This window comes from Octopus sinensis, linkage group LG20 (assembly GCF_006345805.1).
Source record: "Octopus sinensis linkage group LG20, ASM634580v1, whole genome shotgun sequence".
NCBI lineage: Eukaryota > Metazoa > Mollusca > Cephalopoda > Octopoda > Octopodidae > Octopus > Octopus sinensis.
Window position 1 is genome coordinate 10,853,827 of NC_043016.1, and position 20,728 is coordinate 10,874,554.

Consider the following 20,728-nt stretch of genomic DNA (forward strand, 5'->3'; position numbering starts at 1 on the left):
CACATATACCTACCTACATACAAACACACACACACACATACTGTAGCATTTAAACATTTGAAATGAAATGAATAGTAATTATCATTATTATTATTATTATATGTATAATACTCATGTTGCTTACTTCTTTGTCACTGGAAGTGGCCTTTCATCATATTCAGAACGAGGAGGGGGAGGAGGAGGAGGTCTTTCATCATAATCTGAATGAGGAGACAGTGGTGGTGGTGGAGGTCTTTGAGATGAAACCATACCCTGTTCTGCGGTATCAATATTCAGAGGAGACAGAATCGGTTCGGTTTCTTTAAACAGTTCTGAATATTAAAACAGAAAGACGAAGAATTAATTATCACCTTTTTGCTTTCTTTGTTATCGTTTAAAGAAACATTTAACCATTCTCACACCAGCTCCCACCTCAGACCATCCCAAGTTCTATGAGACAAATTCCTTGTTTTAAAGAGATCAAATTAAAACCTTCTTCCATCGAAAATTTCCTGTTAGATGATGCTCTGAACACCTGCTTAGTAATAATAAAGTTATTTCACTAAATTCTTCATTATTTTCAAGATCAATTGTAACAAAGGCAACTGATAAATGGTAACAAAAAGTTTAAATTATTTAAATCAAAATCTTCCATCAAAATTCTGTGTTAATTTATGTTCCAAACACCTATTTAATGATGACAAAGTTATTTTATAAAATTCTCTACTCTTTTCCCAATTCATTAAAACAAAGTGAATTTCAACAGAAATATGGTTAAAAAGGACTAACCATTTTGACCCCAACCTACCAGAAACTGACTACCATGAATATTAGGGAACATATTCTTGAGACAGAGTAGGAGGTAGATACTAATGACATCAGTGACCTGGGCCAAGTTGTTAGATCCTATGGCAATATCAAAATTATTAGGGGTGCCACATCTCATCCACGCTTTACCCTCAAAGTCAATAAGACTTTATCAATTTTATCTCTAGAAAAATTCCTAGCAAAAGTTAAAGTTTTACAAAGAAGTATAGGGGAAAGGCTAAAATAATTTGCATTAATATTGAATTGTAGAAAGGAGTACTTACATTTATTATCTAAAGAGGTAAACCACTGTATGACCTCACCTGTATTTGACCATAAATTAAAGGGTATCATAGGAATCAGTTAAGGTATAATTCTATCTAGTATAGTTTTACGTAAATGACTGATGTGTACTCTAATAGAGTATATGAGTCAAACTGATGGGTTATCAAAAAATTTCTGTTTGTGGTCCTTTAAGTATATTCTCGGTTCACAAGGCTTAACTGGTTCAGTCTGGTCCAACAGTTTTAGTTTATCTATAATTTTACATCTCAGAGTTAATTTTATTGAGGTTGGATTTATAGTGGCATAAACTGGTGAAAAGGAAGGAAAAGTAATGCATTATACACACATATTCTCTCTCTCTCTCTCTCACACACACACACACACAAACAAACATAACTGGCATTTTGTTAGTTATGACAACAATGGTTCCAGTTGATCTGACTAACGGAACAACCTGCTCATGAAATTAAGAGGAAGGTGGCTGAGTATTCCACAGGCATGTGTACTCTTAATGTAGTCCTCGGGGAGATTCAGCTGGACACAGAATGTGACAAGGCTGGCCCTGTTTGAATTACGGTACAATTCATTTTTGCCAACTGAATGGACTGCAACAACATGAAACAATATACATATATATATATCTCAACTTAATGAATTCCTACACACATACAGACACACACACATAACTGGCACTTTGTTGGTTATGATGACGAGGGTTTCAGTTGATCTGATCACCAGAACAGCCTGCTAATGTAGTTAATGTGCAAGTGGCCGAGCACTCCACAGACACATGTACCCTTAACATAGTTCTCAGGGAGATTCAGCGTGACACAGAGTGTGACAAGGCTGACCTTTTGAAATACAAGTACTATTCATTTTTGCCCGTTGAGTGGACTGGAGCAACATGAAATAAGGTGTCTTGTTTAAAGACACAACGTATTGCCTAGAATTGAACTCACGACCAGTGGCAGCTTGTAGATAAAATTAACGGGGGTGCTGCTTCAGAAAATTTTTAGCCGTTGTTTTAATATTGTGTAAAAGGAAAGAAACATATAAAAAGAATATTTATACATAAACTTGATCGGTTCACGTTTTAGCCAGTGCCAGGTAGTGTGTTTAATTTGTTCACTGAACACTGCTACGAATTCCCCTTTGTTTTTCAAAAATCCCCCCTAAATCACAAAAAAAAGGCAAGGGACTGTGCCCTTTTTTTCAAATCCTGGCAGCAACACTGAAGCTGGAATCAGGATAATAATCTAATTCTACACTTTATCCCATTCAAGAATATAAACATGTTTTTAAGCACAACACATACAGTCAAAAAGAAACACTACCTTTCACCTGGCACTGTTGTCCATGCAGTGCTCTCTCTCCCTAGTGTGAAGCTTCCTATCTTAGACATGTGAGCATGTGCACCACATCATTGGAACTGCGAAGTGCACAGTTCTGTACAAGGATTTTTATATTTTTTTCATAAACTAGGGGATGGCTACTGACATTAAGCTTAAGGATTTATAATGTACAAATATAAAGAAAGACTTAAAGAAAAAAAGGATTCATTATATTGACTGTTATCGATAATATTGAGTGGAAATAAAGGGTGCTGCAGTTCCACAGTTCCTATACATGAACCACCACAGCTCACGACCTTGCGAATGTAAAACAAACACACTAACTACTAAGCTACATACCTGCCACACACATACATGCACACATTTATACATACCTGATGCTATAAGTTCTTTAGATTGGGTCTGAAAGTTAAAAAAAAAAGAATACAGGTAAATTAGAGTAAAAAAACTGTTACATGAAATTTTAAAGCAGTTTTTCTTTGATTTTTTTAATGAAGTCGTTTTTTAGCCTCACTTCAAAGTTCGACGAATACTTCCACAACCAAAGTTTCACAACCACTTCCACAGTCAATGTTCCACAACCATTTCCACAACTGCTTCCACAACCAAAGTTCCACAAATACTTCCACAACCAAAGTTCCACAATCACTTCCACAGTCAATGTTCCACAACCATTTCCACAACTGCTTCCACAACCACTTCCACAACCAAAGTTCCACAAATACTTCCACAACCAAAGTTCCAAAAATACTTCCACAATCAAAGTTCCACAAATACTTCCACAACCAAAGTTCCGCAACCACTTCCACAACCAAAAATGAAGGGTGGAGGCCTCCTATGCACAACCTCTGTCTCAGTACATAATAATAAAAATCACTTCAACCATACATGACCATCACATCTGAAGCGACAAAATAAATAAACATGCAGCAGCTTACAGTGTTCTGGGTGATGAGACCATGTGAGGAATTGTGCAAAGAACCAGAAACTATTGGAGATGTGTTCAAACAGAAGACTGGAAAATACCATCGTGATGGTAATGGTGGTGGTGGTGGTGGCAGTGGTGGTGTTAATGAGGAGAGGAGGATGAAGAGGAAGAAAAGAGGAGGAAGAGGAGTGGGAAAAGAGGGGCGAGGCAAGGAGGAAGAGGAAGAGAAGAGGAGGGGGAGAGGAGAGGAGGGAGGGGAGGGAATGGGGAGGCAGAGAAGAGAAGGAAGAAGAGAAAAGGAAGGAAGTGAAGGGGGGTTGGAGGAAGAGGAGGAGGAAGAGGAAGAGAAGAGAAGGGGGTTGAGAAGGAGGAAGTGAAGGAAAGGGGAGGAGGAGAAAGAAGGGAAGGGGAGGAGGAAGTGAAGTAAGAGGAGGAAGGGGAAGAAGTGAAGGAAGAGGGGAGGAGAGAAGGAGGAGGAAGATGAGGGGAGAAAGATGGTAAGGAAGAGGGGGAGGAAGAAGAAAAGTGGAAGAGAAGGAAGAGGAGGCAGAAGATGAAGAGGAGGCAGAGATTGCAGTGGTAGTGGGGTCGATGATGATAAGTATGTTAATGATGGCAATGATGATGATGACAACAAAGGCAATGACAGCAATGATGATGATGATGGTGATGATGATGAAATATTCCATTTTTATCACCAAACCTGTGGAAGTTCCAGAAGTGTTTTGATCTTGACTTCTTCATAAAGCTGTAACCTCAATTCAAAGATCTGTATTTTCTTCATCTGCGCTTTATCATAATCTTCATTTTCCACAGCTTGACGCTTCTCTACCTCAAGTTTGCCAAGTTTCTCTCCACTCTGCAAATGAAGAGAGATATTCTCACTATGACACCTAAGAAATTATAAATCCTCTCGAATCGTTTTGGCCTATATACATATATACCTCAAAATTCTATATATGTATGTATGCATCTATGTATGTATATATATATATATGTGTGTGTATATGAGACTGAGCCGTGAAAATTGAAAAGGAAGAACGCTTCAGATAAGAATACAGAATCGCGGCAAACGCCAGTCGCAATCCAAAAACCTTCTTTGCCCATGTCCAACGGAATTCCCGCTTGAACAACCAAATTGCAACATTGGTAGACTCAACAAGTGTATCAATTGAGGACCCTTATCAGCAGAGTCAGTTATTTGCCAAGGCTTTTCCAACAATTTTCAAACATGATGGTTGTTAACCCCCTCCATTTGATAGATCAGTACCACCAATGCCTAGATTGGTCATCACTCGGGACGAAGTTGAACACGTTATTCAAGGCCTTGATGTCAACAAGGGTCACAGCCCTGACAGCATACACCCATAGGTTATCAAAGCATTGGCTCCAGTCATCTGCGAGCATTTAACACTTCTATTCAATATGTCATTGGCAATGGGTGTTATACCTGTGGACTGGAGAACAGCGATAATCTGCCCAATTTTCAAGAAAGGGAGCCGCGAAGACCAGCTTAACTACCGACCAGTTTCCCTTACTTCAATAATCAGCAAGATGTTCGAAACCATCCTTAAGAAAAGTATGGTGCTCCACCTCCAAAACACAGCCTCTATCTCTGATTCCCAACACAGCTTCGTGCCGAAGAGGTCATGCTTGAGCAACTTACTGGTAATGGAAGAATTGGTGACGCGTATCCTGGATGATGGTGATGCTGTTGACATCGTTTTATTGGACTTTGCCAAAGCTTTTGACTCGGTTAACCACCGCCTATTACTTGTTAAGCTTCAAGCATATAGTTTCCATCCAGATATTGTACGATGGGTTGGTGCCTTCCTCTCAGATCGCTCCTTCCAAGTCCAAGTTAATGGTTTGCTGTCCGACGTCTCCAGTGCGAGCAGTGGCGTGCCTCAAGGTTCAGTGCTTGGGCCCTTAATGTTTTTAGTCTTCATAAATGACTTGCCCGACGACCTCACGCAACACACCCTTCTATTTGCCGATGATGTCAAACTGGTCGCTCCTCGTGGTGATATAGATGATCTTCATCAATGCCTCCACCAAGTTTGGAGATGGTCTAACGAATGGGACCTGTGTCTGAATGTGTCAAAGTGCTGTCATCTGCCTGTTGGCTCCTCTCCTGTAACTCAACTTGATTTCAAACCGGGTCGTCTGCTGCTGGAGAGGACCGACCAGGTAAAGGACCTGGGTATCTTGGTGGATTCTTCCATTTTGCCTTCGGCCCAGTGCGTCCATGCTGCCAACAAAACACGCAGAGTTCTGTTTTTGATTCGACGGTCATTTGGAATGCTCACAGCAGCCATATTCCTACCGCTCTATGTCACGCTGGTGAGTACAGGATTCAAGCCTCTTCTTTTTATCTTCTCAAAGACATACATCATCTCGAAAGAGTCCAGAAGCTGGCTACCCGCATGGTTCTTGGTCTCAAGCATTTGTCTTATGAAGAAAGGCTGAAGACGCTTGACCTTTATTCTCTAGAAAAACGACGACGCCGTGATGATCTCATTCTCGCTCACAACATCATAAGCAGAAAGTGTAACCTCTTGAAAGAGCTGTTCTTCACACCTGCTCCAGAGCGTCGGCTGCGGGGTCACTCCGAAAAGCTCTATGTGCGACGATTTCATCTCAATCAAAGGCGAGGGGCTTTCTCCATCCAGGTTGCGGATCCGTGGAACAAGCTGCCAGACGAGATAGTTACGATCGCTCGGTTCAAAGCCTCTCTTGACCAGAAATGGCCTGAACTCTTTGCATGAACACCCTCCCTGTACATAACTCCATGTCCCCCTACATGGTCTTGCTTTTTGCTTTTTGAGCCAAAAAATTAACTTAACTTATATGCACACACTCAGGCACACACACAGATATACATAGACACACACACTTATACATAAACAAAAATACACATACACATACATGAACACCTCTCTCCCCCATCCAGCCACATAACCCTCCACACACACATGCATACACAAACCCCACACACATACACATACATACAACTATCACTCATCGTTTTGAAAACTTACATCAATTTTTGTTTAATTTTATTTTATTTTTAGAGTTTTTTTTCTTTTTTACTCTCTCTCTCTCTCTCTCTGTCAGTTTAACATTCATTAAAAATATATCAATTAAAAAAAAAAAACTAAAATATTAAAATAATACAACCTTCTGTAATTTTTCAATTCCAATTTTGATACGCTTTGCAAATTCATATCTTTCTTCTGAAAATGGAAACAAAATATTTTAGATTTATTTCAGTTCTTCCTTGTATTTATTTCATCTTTTACTCTTTTACTTGCTTCAGTCATTAAACTACGGCCATGCTGGGGTACCGCCTTTAAGAATTTTTAGTCAAATAAATTGACACCAGGACATTTTTTTTTTTTTGAAGATGGTACTTATTCGAACTTTTGCTGAACTGCTAAATTACAAGGATGTAAACAAACCAACACCAGTTGTCAGGCAGTGGTAGAGAACAAACACAGACATAGAGACACACACACACACATATACAATGGGCTTCTTTTAGTTTCTTATTTCTTTATTGCCTAAACATAGAGAGGACAGACAAAGGGATTAAGTCGATTAGATCGACCCCGGTGTGTAACTGGTACTTAATTTATCTACCCCAAAAGTATGAAAGGCAAAGTCGAACTCAGCGGAATTTGAACTCAGAATGTAACGGCAGACGAAATACCTATTTCTTTATTACCCACAAGGGGCTAAACACAGAGGGGACAAACAAGGACAGACATAGGTATTAAGTCGATTACATCGACCCCAGTGCGTAACTGGTACTTAATTTATCGACCCCGAAAGGATGAAAGGCAAAGTCGACCTCGGCGGAATTTGAACTCACAACGTAACGACAGACGAAATACGGCTACGCATTTCACCCGGCGTGCTAATGTTTCTGCCAGCTCGCCGTCTTAGTTATTTTAGTTTCTGTCTACCAAATCCATTCACAAGACTTTGGTCTGCCCAAGGCTATAGTAGAAGTCACTTGACCAAGGTACCACACAGAGGGCCTGAACCCAGAACCATGTGAATAGGAAGCAAACTTCTTACCACACAGCCATGCTTATACCTATTTATTTACTTATTTTATTTATTTATTTTACTTATTTTATTTTTTACTTATTTATTTATTTATTTACTTATTTATTTATTTACTTATTTTATTTATTTTATTTATTTACTTATTTATTTATTTTATTTACTTATTTTATTCATTTACTTATTTTATTAATTTACTTATTTATTTACTTATTTATTTACTTATTTATTTATTTACTTATTTATTTATTTATTTATTTATTTATGTCATGACTACTTTGCATAATGGCTGAATATTCCATGGTGTTTCTGTATGTTTGTGTGTATCATCAACAACATTTTGATATCTACATTTCCATGCAAATATGGTTCGGATGGAATTTGTTGAGGTGGAGTTTCTGTGACCAGATGCCATTGCTGTCACCAGTTCTGTCTTGAAACAATAATATTTTATCTTGAAGACGCATGTTTCCATGGAAGATTAGAAAATGAACAACACTGCTTATGTGACAGTGACTCTTGCTTAAAACTAACATATGAAGTCAAGGCAAGAAAACAGTAAAAAGGCATGTACAAATACCCAACACACACATATACATATCATAATCATTATCATTTAGTGTCCATCTTCCATGCTGGCATGGGTTGGATGGTTTGACAGGAGCAAGCCAGGTAGAAGACTAACACCAGTCTACTGTATCTGTTTTGGCATGGTTTTTACGGCTGGATACCCTTCCAAATGCCAACCACTTCACAATGTGGACTGGATGCTTTTTTACATGGCACCAGCACTGACAGGGTCACCAACTAACTTGCAAGACAAGGAATTTTGAGAGGGGATGGGGCATGGGATGATGTGATCTTGTGTCAGATGATGAAAGATTAGAGTGTGACAGAGGGGCAGAATGGCAGAAATAGGTGTCTTGCAATAGAGGAGGTACATGGTTACCCAACCAAGAGAAAGAGAGAGAGGGAGAGAGAGAGTGGGAGAAGGAAGGAGAGGAAAGAGAGAGTGAGAGAGAGAGAGTGTAAGAGAAAGGTAACAAGAAAGCAAACAGAAACAGGTGTGCTGCTGTAAAGGAGAGACTGTTACCTAGCCAGAGAGAAGAGCAAGGAGAAATAAAGAGTAATCAAGAATTAGGGCGGAAATAGGTGTGCAGCAGTAGAGGGGATACACGGTTACCCAGTGTGTGTGTGTGTATGTGCGCGCGCGTGTATGTATGTATATGTATATTATATATTCTTTTATTCTTTTACTTGTTTCAGTCATTTGATTGTGGCCATGCTGGAGCATTGCCTTAAGGATATTAGTCGAAGAAATGGACCCCAGGACTTATTCTTTGTAAACCTAGTACATAATCTATTGGTCTCATTTGCCAAACCTCAAAGTTACGGGGACATAAACACACCAGCACTAGTCGTCAAGCGGTGGCAGAGGGGAAAATCACACTCACACATAAATAATATATATATTATATATATATATATATATATATATACACATATAGATATACGATGGGCTTCTTTTAGTTTCTGCCTAACAAATACACTTACAGGGGTTTGGTTGGCCTGAGACTATAGTAGAAGACACTTGCTCAAGCAAGGTGCCATGCAGTAGGACTGAACCCAGAACCATGAGGTTGGGAAGCAAGCTTCTTACCTTACAGCCACACCTTCACCTATATATGTTTTCTTAAAGCTGAAATAAACCTTCCCAAACAGTTACTCAGAGTTTCATTTTACTGTCAGACAGTTGTGATCTTACTATGAAGATTTTTGTCAGCTTTAATACAAAAGCATATTACTCTACCTTCAGTATCCAAGTACTATTTTTCCCACCTTGTTTTGCATTTATGTACTTACTCATGTGTGTATATGTGTGTGTGTGTATCACATATATTATATGATTGACCAGACTATCAGATGTTATTATATATTACTTGTCACAATGCGCTTTGCATCATTTTCTCTTTCAAATGATGCCACACCACTGGCAAGGCAAGCAGGCCAATATTTCCTTATTATCGGAAGGCTAGTTCATCATAATGCAACCCATTTACAGATGAGTGAATACGAGCTGTGTGAAATGAAGAGTTTTGCTCAAGAATACATCACACAGTTGGTATGGAAATTGAAACAATGATCTTATGATTATGAGTGAACGTGTCTAACCACTAGGCTACATGTGTTCACACACCACACACACATGCATACGAGACCTTTGGAGATATGCTGCACTTGAGAAGACCCAGCAAGCCAAGTCAGACTGTAACCATGGCCTATTCCAGTGTTGCATAACCAGCCCATTTAAGTTTACCCTTCAATCATTGGGCAATATGCTATGTTCAAGAAGACCTGTTCAGTCAAGTGAAATCATTGTTGTGGCTGGTGCCAGTACCACCTGACTGGCACCCATACCGGTGGCATGTGAAAAGCATCATTCAAGCTTGGTCAATGCCAGTGCCCCCTGACTGGTTTCCATGCTGGTGGCACATAAAAAGCACCATTCGAGTGTGGTCAATGCCAGTGCTGCCTGATTGGCTCCCATGCCAGTGGCATGTAAAAAGCACCCACTACACTCTCAGAGTGGTTGGTGTTAGGAAGGGCATCCAGATGTAGAAACATTACCATATCAGATTGGAGCCTGATGCAGCCTCCCAGCTTACCAGTCCTCAGTCAAACCATCCAACCCATGCCAGCATGGAAAGCGGACATTAAACGATGGTGATGACAACGATGATGATATATATATATGTATATATTTACATATACATATACTCATACACTAACCGCTCATCACTTGGCACAAAGTCACCTTCCTCAATACTAGTCCCCACTCATTTAAGGGTGTCTTGTATGGCAACTTACTTCGTGATGTTACTGCTGTTGGAGCTACAGAAAAAGCACCCAGTACTTTCTGTAAACGGTTGGTGTTAGGAAGGCCATCCAGCCCAAAAACCATGCCACAGTTTTCTGACTGTCCATCCCAAGCCAGTATGAAAATGAACATTAAATGATGATTCGGAACTTTCCATCTGCCGAACCCATTCACAAGGCTTTTGGTCTGCCTGGGGCTATAGCAGAAGACGCCTACCCAAGGTACCACTCAGTGGGATGACTGAAACCAAAACAATGTGGTTTGGAAGCAAGCTTCATACTACTCCACCATGCCTGTGTCTATTCAATATTCATGATAAATATTATATTTCTGTCATCTTCTCTTGAGGGTATTATTCAAAGACCTGCCAATATTTTCCTTGCTTTCTCAGTCTAATCGAGCTAATTCATTCAGCTTTTATTCGAGAGTATTCTAACTTATTACAGAATCCTCAAAAATATTGATATTTATTATTACCATATTTTGGCACTTGCTTCTATTTTATGCATTAATCTAATCCATCATTAATATTCCTTCTTAACCTTTCCATGCATCTCTGTCTGTTACATTCCATCAAGTTCACCGATTCACAAGTATTTTGCAAATCTGTGTTTGATCTAATATTAGGTCTTTTATCTTTTATGTTATTTTTTTTTTACTTGTTTTGGTCATTGGACTGTGGCCATGCTGGGGCACCACTTTGACCGCAATACTTAATGGTTTTTTTTTTCAAGTCTCTCTCTTTTGTTGAACTGTTAAGTTACAGGGACATAAGCAAACCAACACTAGTTGTCAATTGTGGGGGGGACAAACACAAAGACACACACACGTGTGTGTCTGTATGTGTGTGTGTGTGTGTAATGTAAGTGTACATGCTCAACAGAGTGATAGTGTTTTGAGAGAGAAGTTAGGCATAAGAGGAATTGGTTGCTGTGTGCAAGAGAGGAGACTGCACTGGTTTGGTCATGTGATGCGGATGGATGCTGATAGTTCCATAAAGAAGTACCAATCTCTCAAAATAGATGGAACACATGGAAGTTGGAGATCCAGGAAGATGTGGGATGAAGTACTGAAGAACAACCTCAGAACACTGTCAACCTTTTAGGTGAGATGACAAAGGACCAAAGTGTCTGGTGACTTGTACTTAAGGAGACCTGAACTCCACAGAAAAAGTGTTAAGACCAGTCCTTCAGAACTGGTCTTAACACACTGCCACACAAAAGCACCTATGTGGTGCCACGTAAAAGTGCCTGAGTGGTGACACATGAAGGCGCCCATGTGGTGCTATGTAAAAGCACCCAAGCATCACCATGCAGAAATGCCCATGCAGTGCCACACAAAATCACCCAGTAGACTCTGTAAAGTGGTTGGCATTAGGAAGGGCATCCAACTGTAGAAACCATGCTAGATCAGGTTGGAGTCTGGTGCAGATTCCCAGCTTACCAGTTTTCAGTCAAACCATCCAATCCATAGCAACATGGACAACGAACACTGAATGACGATAATGATGATATTTGTCTGTGGCCGGGTGTAGATATATATATATATATATATATATATATATATAAGTTATGTAAGATATAAGTTAGAGGTTATGCAACCATCTAAGGGATAGATGTATCCATAAGCAATCCTGGTGTATTACCTCAGTATGTATGGTCCTCGTTATAAGGTATACGGTTGTAGGTAATTTAAGGAATAAACTGTGGTTTAATATATATAGAGACGATAAGAAATGGAGCAATAATTAACAGCGAGAAGTGGATCAATGATGTTTTAAAGTCATTGCTTAATTAAACAATGACTTTAAAACACCATTGATCCACTTCTCATTGTTAATTATTGCTCCTTTTCTTAGCCTCTCTCTCTCTCTATGTATGTATGTATGTACATATGTATATCGTGAATTGTAATGTTAATAAAATGCTGGGTTGGGTTTTTTTATATATATATTTTTCTGCATTTGAATTATCTGGCATTCTAGTTATTTTTCATTCTATTACTATTAGTTCATTGTCATCTGGGCTATGAAAGGTCTTTGTATATTTTTATTGGTTGTACATGGAGCCAGGGTCGATTGTTCCATAATATTATTTGTATCCATGTTCAGTCAAGATTCAAATGTTGATTAACCCTTTGGCATTTAAACCAGGTATATGCTGCCCAAATATTCTCCCTGTTTTGTGTTCAAATTGGCCAGATCAGGCCTTTCACAACTACCATGCAATGTCATTCTGAAAGTAAATAATCACATCATTGAAATCTCAAAGCTACAAGATAATGAATGATTAATATATACACACACACATATATATATTTCTTTTTCTTTTAATAGTTTCAGTTCAAGAGCTGTGGCCATGCTGGGGCACTGCCATTAGTTTCACTTCATACATATATATATATATATATAATGGATCGAATATAGACTTTGGCTGAAAGAGCACAGATCCTGTCCAGATCTAAGATCCCTAACTCTCTATTGAACTCCAGGTCAGAAATTTTCAGCAGTTGCAAGCATATGTATAAATATATTTTGAAGAATTGGAAAATTCCACCTATTCCTGACTGACTTGATATCTTTCCAGCCTTAGCATTTAAGGTCCAAGGAGGATAGCCCTTAGACCTTTTTACCTTTTATTTTTTACATTCTAGTTTCTCTTTTTCATTTTCTGTTTTTTTTTGTTTTCCATTGTTTACTGTCTGCGTTTTCTATATGCTGCCTTCTGAGTTGTTTCACATTTCTTCTCTTATTCAATTTTTTCAGTTTGTTATGATATGTAGTTTGCGCCTGAAGAATATGTTTGAGTATTTCTCAACAGGTGGAGGTGCAATGGCCTAGTGGTTAGGGCAGCGGACTCGCGGTCGTAGGATCGCGGTTTCGATTCCCAGACCGGGCGTTATGAGTGTTTATTGAGCGAAAACACCTAAAAAGCTCCACGAGGCTCCGGCAGGGGGTGGTGATCCCTGCTGTACTCTTTCACCGCAACTTTCTCTCACTCTTTCTTCTGTTGGCCTGCTCGCTTAGCCAGCGGGGTGGCATCATTCGAAGGCTAAAACAATGCGAACGCATTGTGACCAGCGATGTGTAACTACATCTGATGGACTGGTCGGTCATTTGATGGTGATGGTGATGGTGATTTCTCAACGTATGAAACTATTAGTAGTGCTTTAATACATGTATTGTGACCTTTAAATGAATAATATTTATCTCTCACCAGATGGAGTATATATGTATATATATATATTTCTTTACTACCCACAAGGGGCTAAACACAGAGGAGACAAACAAGGACAGACAAACGGATTAAGTCGATTACATCGACCCCACTGCATAACTGGTACTTAATTTATCGACCCCCGGAAGAATGAAAGGCAAAGTCGACCTTGGCAGAATTTGAACTCAGAACGTAACGGCAGACGGAATACGGCAACGCATTTTGCCCGGCGTGCTAACGTTTCTGTCAGCTCGCCGCCTTCATATATATATTGATAGTAACATGTAATTTGAGGGAGACTTTGCTGCTATTTCTATAATTCTAGCAGGTAGGACTGACAAAATAGAGGCTATCACTCTCTCTCTCTCTCTCACACACACACACACACACATTGACTTATGTTGACTAGGTTGGTTTTAATTGATATTAACAGTGATAGTGGTGTTAGAAGTATTGGGTGTTGTTGTTGGTGAAACTATTAGGAAATAGTGGTGTTGGTGGTGGTGGTGGCTGTGGAGGGACAGCAGAAATTAGATCATTGATCATTTACTAAATTCAATATGGAAATGGGAATTATTGATATTGATGTTCAAAGTAGAAAGTGTCTGCTGACACATTGGGTAGTGTCATTTCAATATGATGATCATCATCATCCTAATAATAATAATAATAATAATAATAATAATAATAATAATAATAATAAATGATGATGATGCTGATATTGGTGATGATGATGATGATGGTGGTGGTGATAATGACAATGATGATTGTGGGAGTCAGGGCTATGATTGTGATGATAGTGATAATTGTGGGTGGTGGTCATCATTGTTGTCATCATCATCATCACGGTGGTTGTGGTGTTGTCTAGTGGTAATGATGATGACAACAAAGATGAAAACTAAGATGATGATGACAACGAAGACGATAACAAAGGTGATGATGATGACGACGATGAAGAAAAGGTTGAAGACAATGAAGATCATGGACATTAGGATAGTGATGGTAATGACGACGGTGACAATGATGATAGTGATGACAACAATATTGATGATGATGGTTGTAGTGGTGGTGGTGGTGGTGATGATTGTGATTATGATGAATACAGCAATGCAATGATGGTGACAATGCTACTGATGACAATAACAAAAGTAATGATGATGATGATGATGAGGAGGAGGAGGAGGAGGAGGAGGAGGAGGAGGAGGGGGAGAAGGAGGAGTGAAAAGGACAAGGAGGAGGAGGACGATGAGGAGGAGGAGAAAGGAGGAGAACGATGACGATGACAACGATGACAATGTTGACAGCACTTATTGGTAATGAGAATAAAGTGTGATGAGAATATATTAGTTAGACACATGAAGATTTTAATTAGACGTAAAACACATAACGAGAAACTTAGGAAAATCAAATAACCAAATGTTTTTAATGAAATTCCTTCAATGTTTTCCGTTGATTATAGGTTGGCTCCTGTACAATGACTGGTATTGATTTTATCGAGACTTGGAGGAGGAGGAGGAGGAGGAGGAGGAGGAGGAGGAAGAGGAGGAGGATGAAACTCTAGGTCAACCTGGGGTGAAGGGAGACAACTGAGAAAGCCATAAAAATTACAAGGTAAATTTGTTTGATGCACCGAATTTTTAGATGTCCAATAGCAACACTTGTTTGCACACACACAAACATACATCTGCAAAAGCACAGAGATAAACACATACATGAATGCACAACCATGCAAACATAAATACACACACACAACTATGAGGTTCTGTGATTCATGTTGCATTTCAACTTGGACAAGTGTATTCTGCTAAAGCTTTAGGATGATTGGTAGATTATTTTGCGTGAAGAGCGTCTGTGTGTGTGTGCCCATAGACAGATAGACAGACAGGTAGATGGACAGAATGACAGACACATAGAGAGAAAGACAGACAGACAGACAGACAGACAGACAGATAGACAAATAGAAAAAGATAGAAAGACAGATGACAGACAGATAGATAGACAGATAGAAAGATAGACAGACAGGCAGATAGATGATAGATAGATAGATAGGTAGATAGATAGATAGGTAGATAGAAAGATAGATAGACAGACAGACAGACAGACAGACAGACAGACAGATAGACAGGTAGATAGGTAGATAGATAGATAGATAAGTAGACAGATAGATAGATAGATAGGTAGATAGGTAGATAGGTAGATAGAGACACACAGACAGATAGATAGACAGACAGGTTGATAGATAGACAGACAGACAGATAGAGAAAGAAAGATAGACTGAGAGACAGACAGATAGATAGATAGTGAGATAGATAGATAGAGAGAGAGAGAGAGAGAGAGAGAGAGAGACAGACAGACAGAGAGACAGATAAATAGATGTAGATATTTATACACACACACACACCATATTCTCTTAGGCCCAAATCATCAGATCTTTTCAAATTATAGATATCATAAGTGTAGGTCATTGTAATCTAATTTTTTTCTTTATATGCAATGTGTATCCTATTATCTCCTATCAAGTTATATGTCAAATAGTGTCTCAAAGGACCTGCTTATGTCCCTATTCATTAATTAAAAGCAATAACGTAAGGAAACTATAAACTTTTAATTATGTAATATATTTTCAATCACAATAATGAAATTTTTTCATCCTGAAATCTAGGGTAAAAACCTCCCTTCATTCATGGATAACCATAGGATTGCACCTAGAAAGTTCTTCCCTGAGTAAGGTTGTTTATGGAAGACCAGCAGTCACCCATGCACACCAACCTCCTCCCCTCTCCACACCACCAATGTTATCCAAGGGAAAGGTAAAGGGGCCGATACAGCTTGGCACCAGTGATGTTGCAACTCATTTCTACAGATGAGTGAACTGGAGCAATGTGGAATAAAGTGTCTTGCTCAAGGACACAACACACAGCCCAGTTCAGGAACTGAACTCACTACCACATAATTGTGAACCTGATGAGGGAGTGGCTGTGTGGTAAGTAGCTTGCTTACCAACCACATGGTTCCGGGTTCAGTCACCTTGGGTAAGTGTCTTCTACTATAGCCTCGGGCCGACCAAAGCCTTGTGAGTGGATTTGTGGATTTGCTAGACGGAAACTGAAAGAAGCCTGTCATATATATGTGTGTATATACATGTGTGTGTATATGTTTGTGTGTCTGTGTTTGTCCCCCCCCCCCAATGTTGCTTGACAATTATTGGTAGTGTGTTTACGTCCCCGTGACCTAGCGGTTCGGCAAAAGAGACCGATAGAATATGTACTAAGCTTACAAAGAATAAATCCTGGGGTAGATTTGCTCGACTAAAGGCGGTCACAGTCAAATGACCAAAATAAGTAAAACAAGAGTGAAAGAGCACCTTCACCTGAAATCTAGGGATGTGTAAAATGTCTTTGAAGTACAATACCTATTTCTTTATTGCCTACAAGGGGCTAAACACAGAGGGGACAAACAAGGACAGACATGGGTATTAAGTCGATTACATCGACCCCAGTGCGTAACTGGTACTTAATTTATCGACCCCCGAAAGGATGAAAGGCAAAGTCGACCTCGGCGGAATTTGAACTCACAACGTAACGACGGACGAAATACTGCTAAGCATTTCACCCGGCGCGATAACGTTTCTGCTCCAGTTCACTCATTTGTAGAAATGAGTTATGATATCACTGGTGCCAAGCTGTGTCGGCCCCTTTGCCTTTCCCTTGGATAACAATAGAGGCGGCGAGCTGGCAGAAACGTTATCGCGCCGGGCGAAATACTTAGCAGTATTTCGTCCGTCGTTACGTTGTGAGTTCAAATTCCGCCGAGGTCGACTTTGAAGTACAATACCTGCCTGCTGCTAACTCAAGAGTGCTCAGCTTGAATTGAGGTTTGGCCTGAGTATGTTTGTTAGTTTGTGTCAAAGTTGTGGTACTGCAAGGTGAGGATTCTTTGCTTGATTTCAATGTTATTAGTTTTTCCTTCTCAGAATTTACATCGTTAATACGTAACTGAGACATTCTGGTGGAACCTTGGGCTCAAATGGGACAGATTTGTTAATCAGATGAGATACTAGGACAGAGATCCTTGAAACCGTCACTGTCCCTGCCAAACTAAGATATATGGTATGCTTGTAGACATATAGATGTGTGTGTGTGTGTGTGTGTGATGATGATGATGATGATCATCATCATCATCATTTAGCATCCATTTTTCATGCTGGCATAAGTTAGGCGGTTTTACTGAAACTGGTAAGCTGGAGAGCTATACCAGGCTCCAGACTATTTTGGCTTGGTTTCCACAGATGGATGCCCTTCCTAATGCCAACCACTCCATAGAGTATACTGGGTGTCTTTTATAAGTCATGGGCCCAAGAGCCTGTAATGTGTCACCAGCACGAGTGTCTTTTATTTTCGTCACACCAGTGCAAGTGCCTTTTACATGTCACTGGCAAGGGTGCACCACATGTGTCACTGGCACAGGTGCCTTTCACGTGTCACCAGCACTGGCAACAACTATAATTTCACTAAACTTGACATGGCTTCTCAAGTGCAGCAAATTGTCAAAAGTCCCGGTCACTTGTCATTGCTTCCATTAGATTCAACATCCAAAGATCCTTTCTCACCCCACATCTTCTTGGGTCTATCCCTTCCACAGGTTCCCTCCACAATTAGAGCTTAATACTTCTTTACACAGCTCTCCTCATCCACACACATCCCATGACCATACCAGTGCAGTCTTCTCTCTTGCACACAACATCTGATGCCTCTTATACACAATTTTTCTCTTAAGATGCTTACATTCTGTCATATGTCCATTCTTTTATTCTTTTATGTTTCAGTCATTTCACTGCAGCCATGCTGGAGCACCACTTTTAGTCAAGCAAATCGACCCCAGAAATTATTCTTTGTAAGCCTAGTACTTATTCTACTGGTCATTTTTGCCGAATCACTAAGTTACGGGGATGTAAACACACTAGCATCAGTTAAGCGATGTTGAGGTACAAACACAGACTCACACACACACACACATATATACATACGATGGGCTTCTTACAGTTTCCGTCTACCAAATCCACTTATAAGGCTTTCGTCAGCCTAAGGCTATAGTAGAAGACACTTGGCCAACCATGTGGTTGGTAAGCAAGCTACTTACTACACAGCCACTCCTGTGCAAATCCAGCAGAACCTTTCAAGCCTTTGCATGTCCTCTGCAGTCACAGCCCATGTTTCACTACCATGTAGCATGGCTGTTTGCACACAGGCATCATATAGTCTGCCTTTCACTCTGAAGGAGAGGCCCTTTTTTACTAACAAAAGTAGAAGCTTTCTGAACTTTGCCTAGCCTCTTCTTATTCTAGCAGCTATCCTTTCAGATCATCCTCCTCCACTGCTGATTTGGTCACCTAGGTAATGGAAGCTACCTATAACTTCTAAATATTCCCCCGGGCATTTGACAACGTCTGTTCTCTGTAGTTTCCTAGTGTTTATTGTACCTACACATCAGCCAAACACTGTATAAAAATATGTAATGTACATGTGTGTGTGTGTGTACACGTATGTGTGTGTGTGTGGTAATAATGATGATGAAGACAATATATGTTATCCAGAGTGCTCTTGGCATCAAAGGTTATTTGCTATCTTGCATTTGCTAGACTTTGGGACTCTAGTAGTCTGCAATAGATACAGCTCATTTTCAGCAAAACATGGATGCTTGCCAAATAACAAAGAATGGTCCTCCATGTGAAATTAGCATTTCTATGGAAACCTACCTAAAGTGATCAATGAGATCAGTGTACAATGTCTCCGTGTATCAGATCAATGTAGGTGATACCAGGGAGAAGACGAATCAAAGCTTGTGTTCTGAGATCCACGGCACGGTACTTGGAAGCATGGAAAATGTTATCTCACATTTACTGACACAGGATCAAAATGCCTGATAAAATGGTTTTGTCTCCAAGGACTGGGTGGGAAAGTGAAAGTAAGTAAAATAGACTGGATTACCATAAAATGATGCCTTAACAAAAGGTACAATGTGCTGCCCAGTATGAGAATTGAACCCGTTACCTTACAGACATGAGTTAAACAGTCTAATCATGAGTCTTGGCACCTTTGCAAATGGTTAAAAAGTTAAAGAGATTATAACTAATGATATGGAGAAAATGTGTGTAAAGAGATTTTCCCAGGGAAATGTGTGTGTGTGTATCAATGGGGTTTTCTAAGTCAAATATCATATTGGAAGATGTAAATGGATTTTGAAGACATGATTGAATGGAATGTAAAAGCAAAAGAAAAAGAGACAAGAGAAAAAAACAGACAGACGGACAGACAGACAGATAGATAGACAAACAGACAGACAGATAGATAGACAAACAGGCAGGCAGACGGACTGACAGACTGACAGACAAATAGACTGATAGATAGATACATACCTAACTAGACACAGACAAGCAGACAAACAGACAGACAGACAGACAGACAGACAGATAGATAGATAGACAGATAGATAGATAGACAGACAAACAGGCAGGCAGATGGACTGACAGACAGACAGACAGACAGATAGATAGATAGATAGATAGACAGATAGATAGATAGACAGACAAACAGGCAGGCAGATGGACTGACAGACAGACAGATAGATAGATAGATAGATAGATAGATAGATAGATAGATAGATAGATAGATAGATAGATAGATAGATGATAGATAGATAGATAGATAGATAGATAGATAGATAGATAGATAGATAGATAGATAGATAGATAGATAGATAGATAGATAGATAGATAAGTAGATAGATAGATAAGTAGAGAGAGAGAGAATGAATGAGAGAAGTGGAATCAAGTAGAGAGATGGCTATAATGTAGACAAAAAGAGACAGTGGAAGAGAGAAAGATGTAAAGAAAAATGGTAAGAAAGTTGAGTCGACAAAGAGGTAAGCAGAATGAAAAACAGGAAAAGACAGCAAGTGCAAGGGACAAAGATAAGCAAGGAGAAAAGAGAGAGAGAGAGAAATTGATAAATAGTGTGAGTGAAAGGGAGATGGTTAGATAACAGAAGCAGACATGAAGTGAGACAGAGAGACACTTATGAGAAAGGTGGGATGCAGAGAGAAAGAGGGGGGAAAGTATTAAGAGAGAAGGGAAATAAAGAGAGTGTCGTGAATGAAGTGAGAGAGAGGGAGAGTGATACAGAGAGAGACAGACAGATTCAGGCAGCCGACAGTT

The 20,728-nt window shown here is 39.6% G+C and overlaps 1 protein-coding gene across 1 annotated transcript in view; it reads right to left on the reverse strand.

Moving 5' to 3' along the window:
- LOC115222571 (centrosomal protein of 104 kDa-like) overlaps positions 1 to 20,728 on the reverse strand; it is a 185,608-nt gene that overhangs the window by 127,537 nt on the left and 37,343 nt on the right. The window contains exons 7-10 of the mRNA XM_029792847.2: positions 6,532 to 6,587; positions 4,055 to 4,210; positions 2,798 to 2,825; positions 125 to 311 (exon numbers count right to left, since the gene is read on the reverse strand). Coding sequence (XP_029648707.2) covers positions 125 to 311; positions 2,798 to 2,825; positions 4,055 to 4,210; positions 6,532 to 6,587 — 427 coding nt within the window. The remainder of the gene's footprint in view (positions 1 to 124; positions 312 to 2,797; positions 2,826 to 4,054; positions 4,211 to 6,531; positions 6,588 to 20,728) is intronic.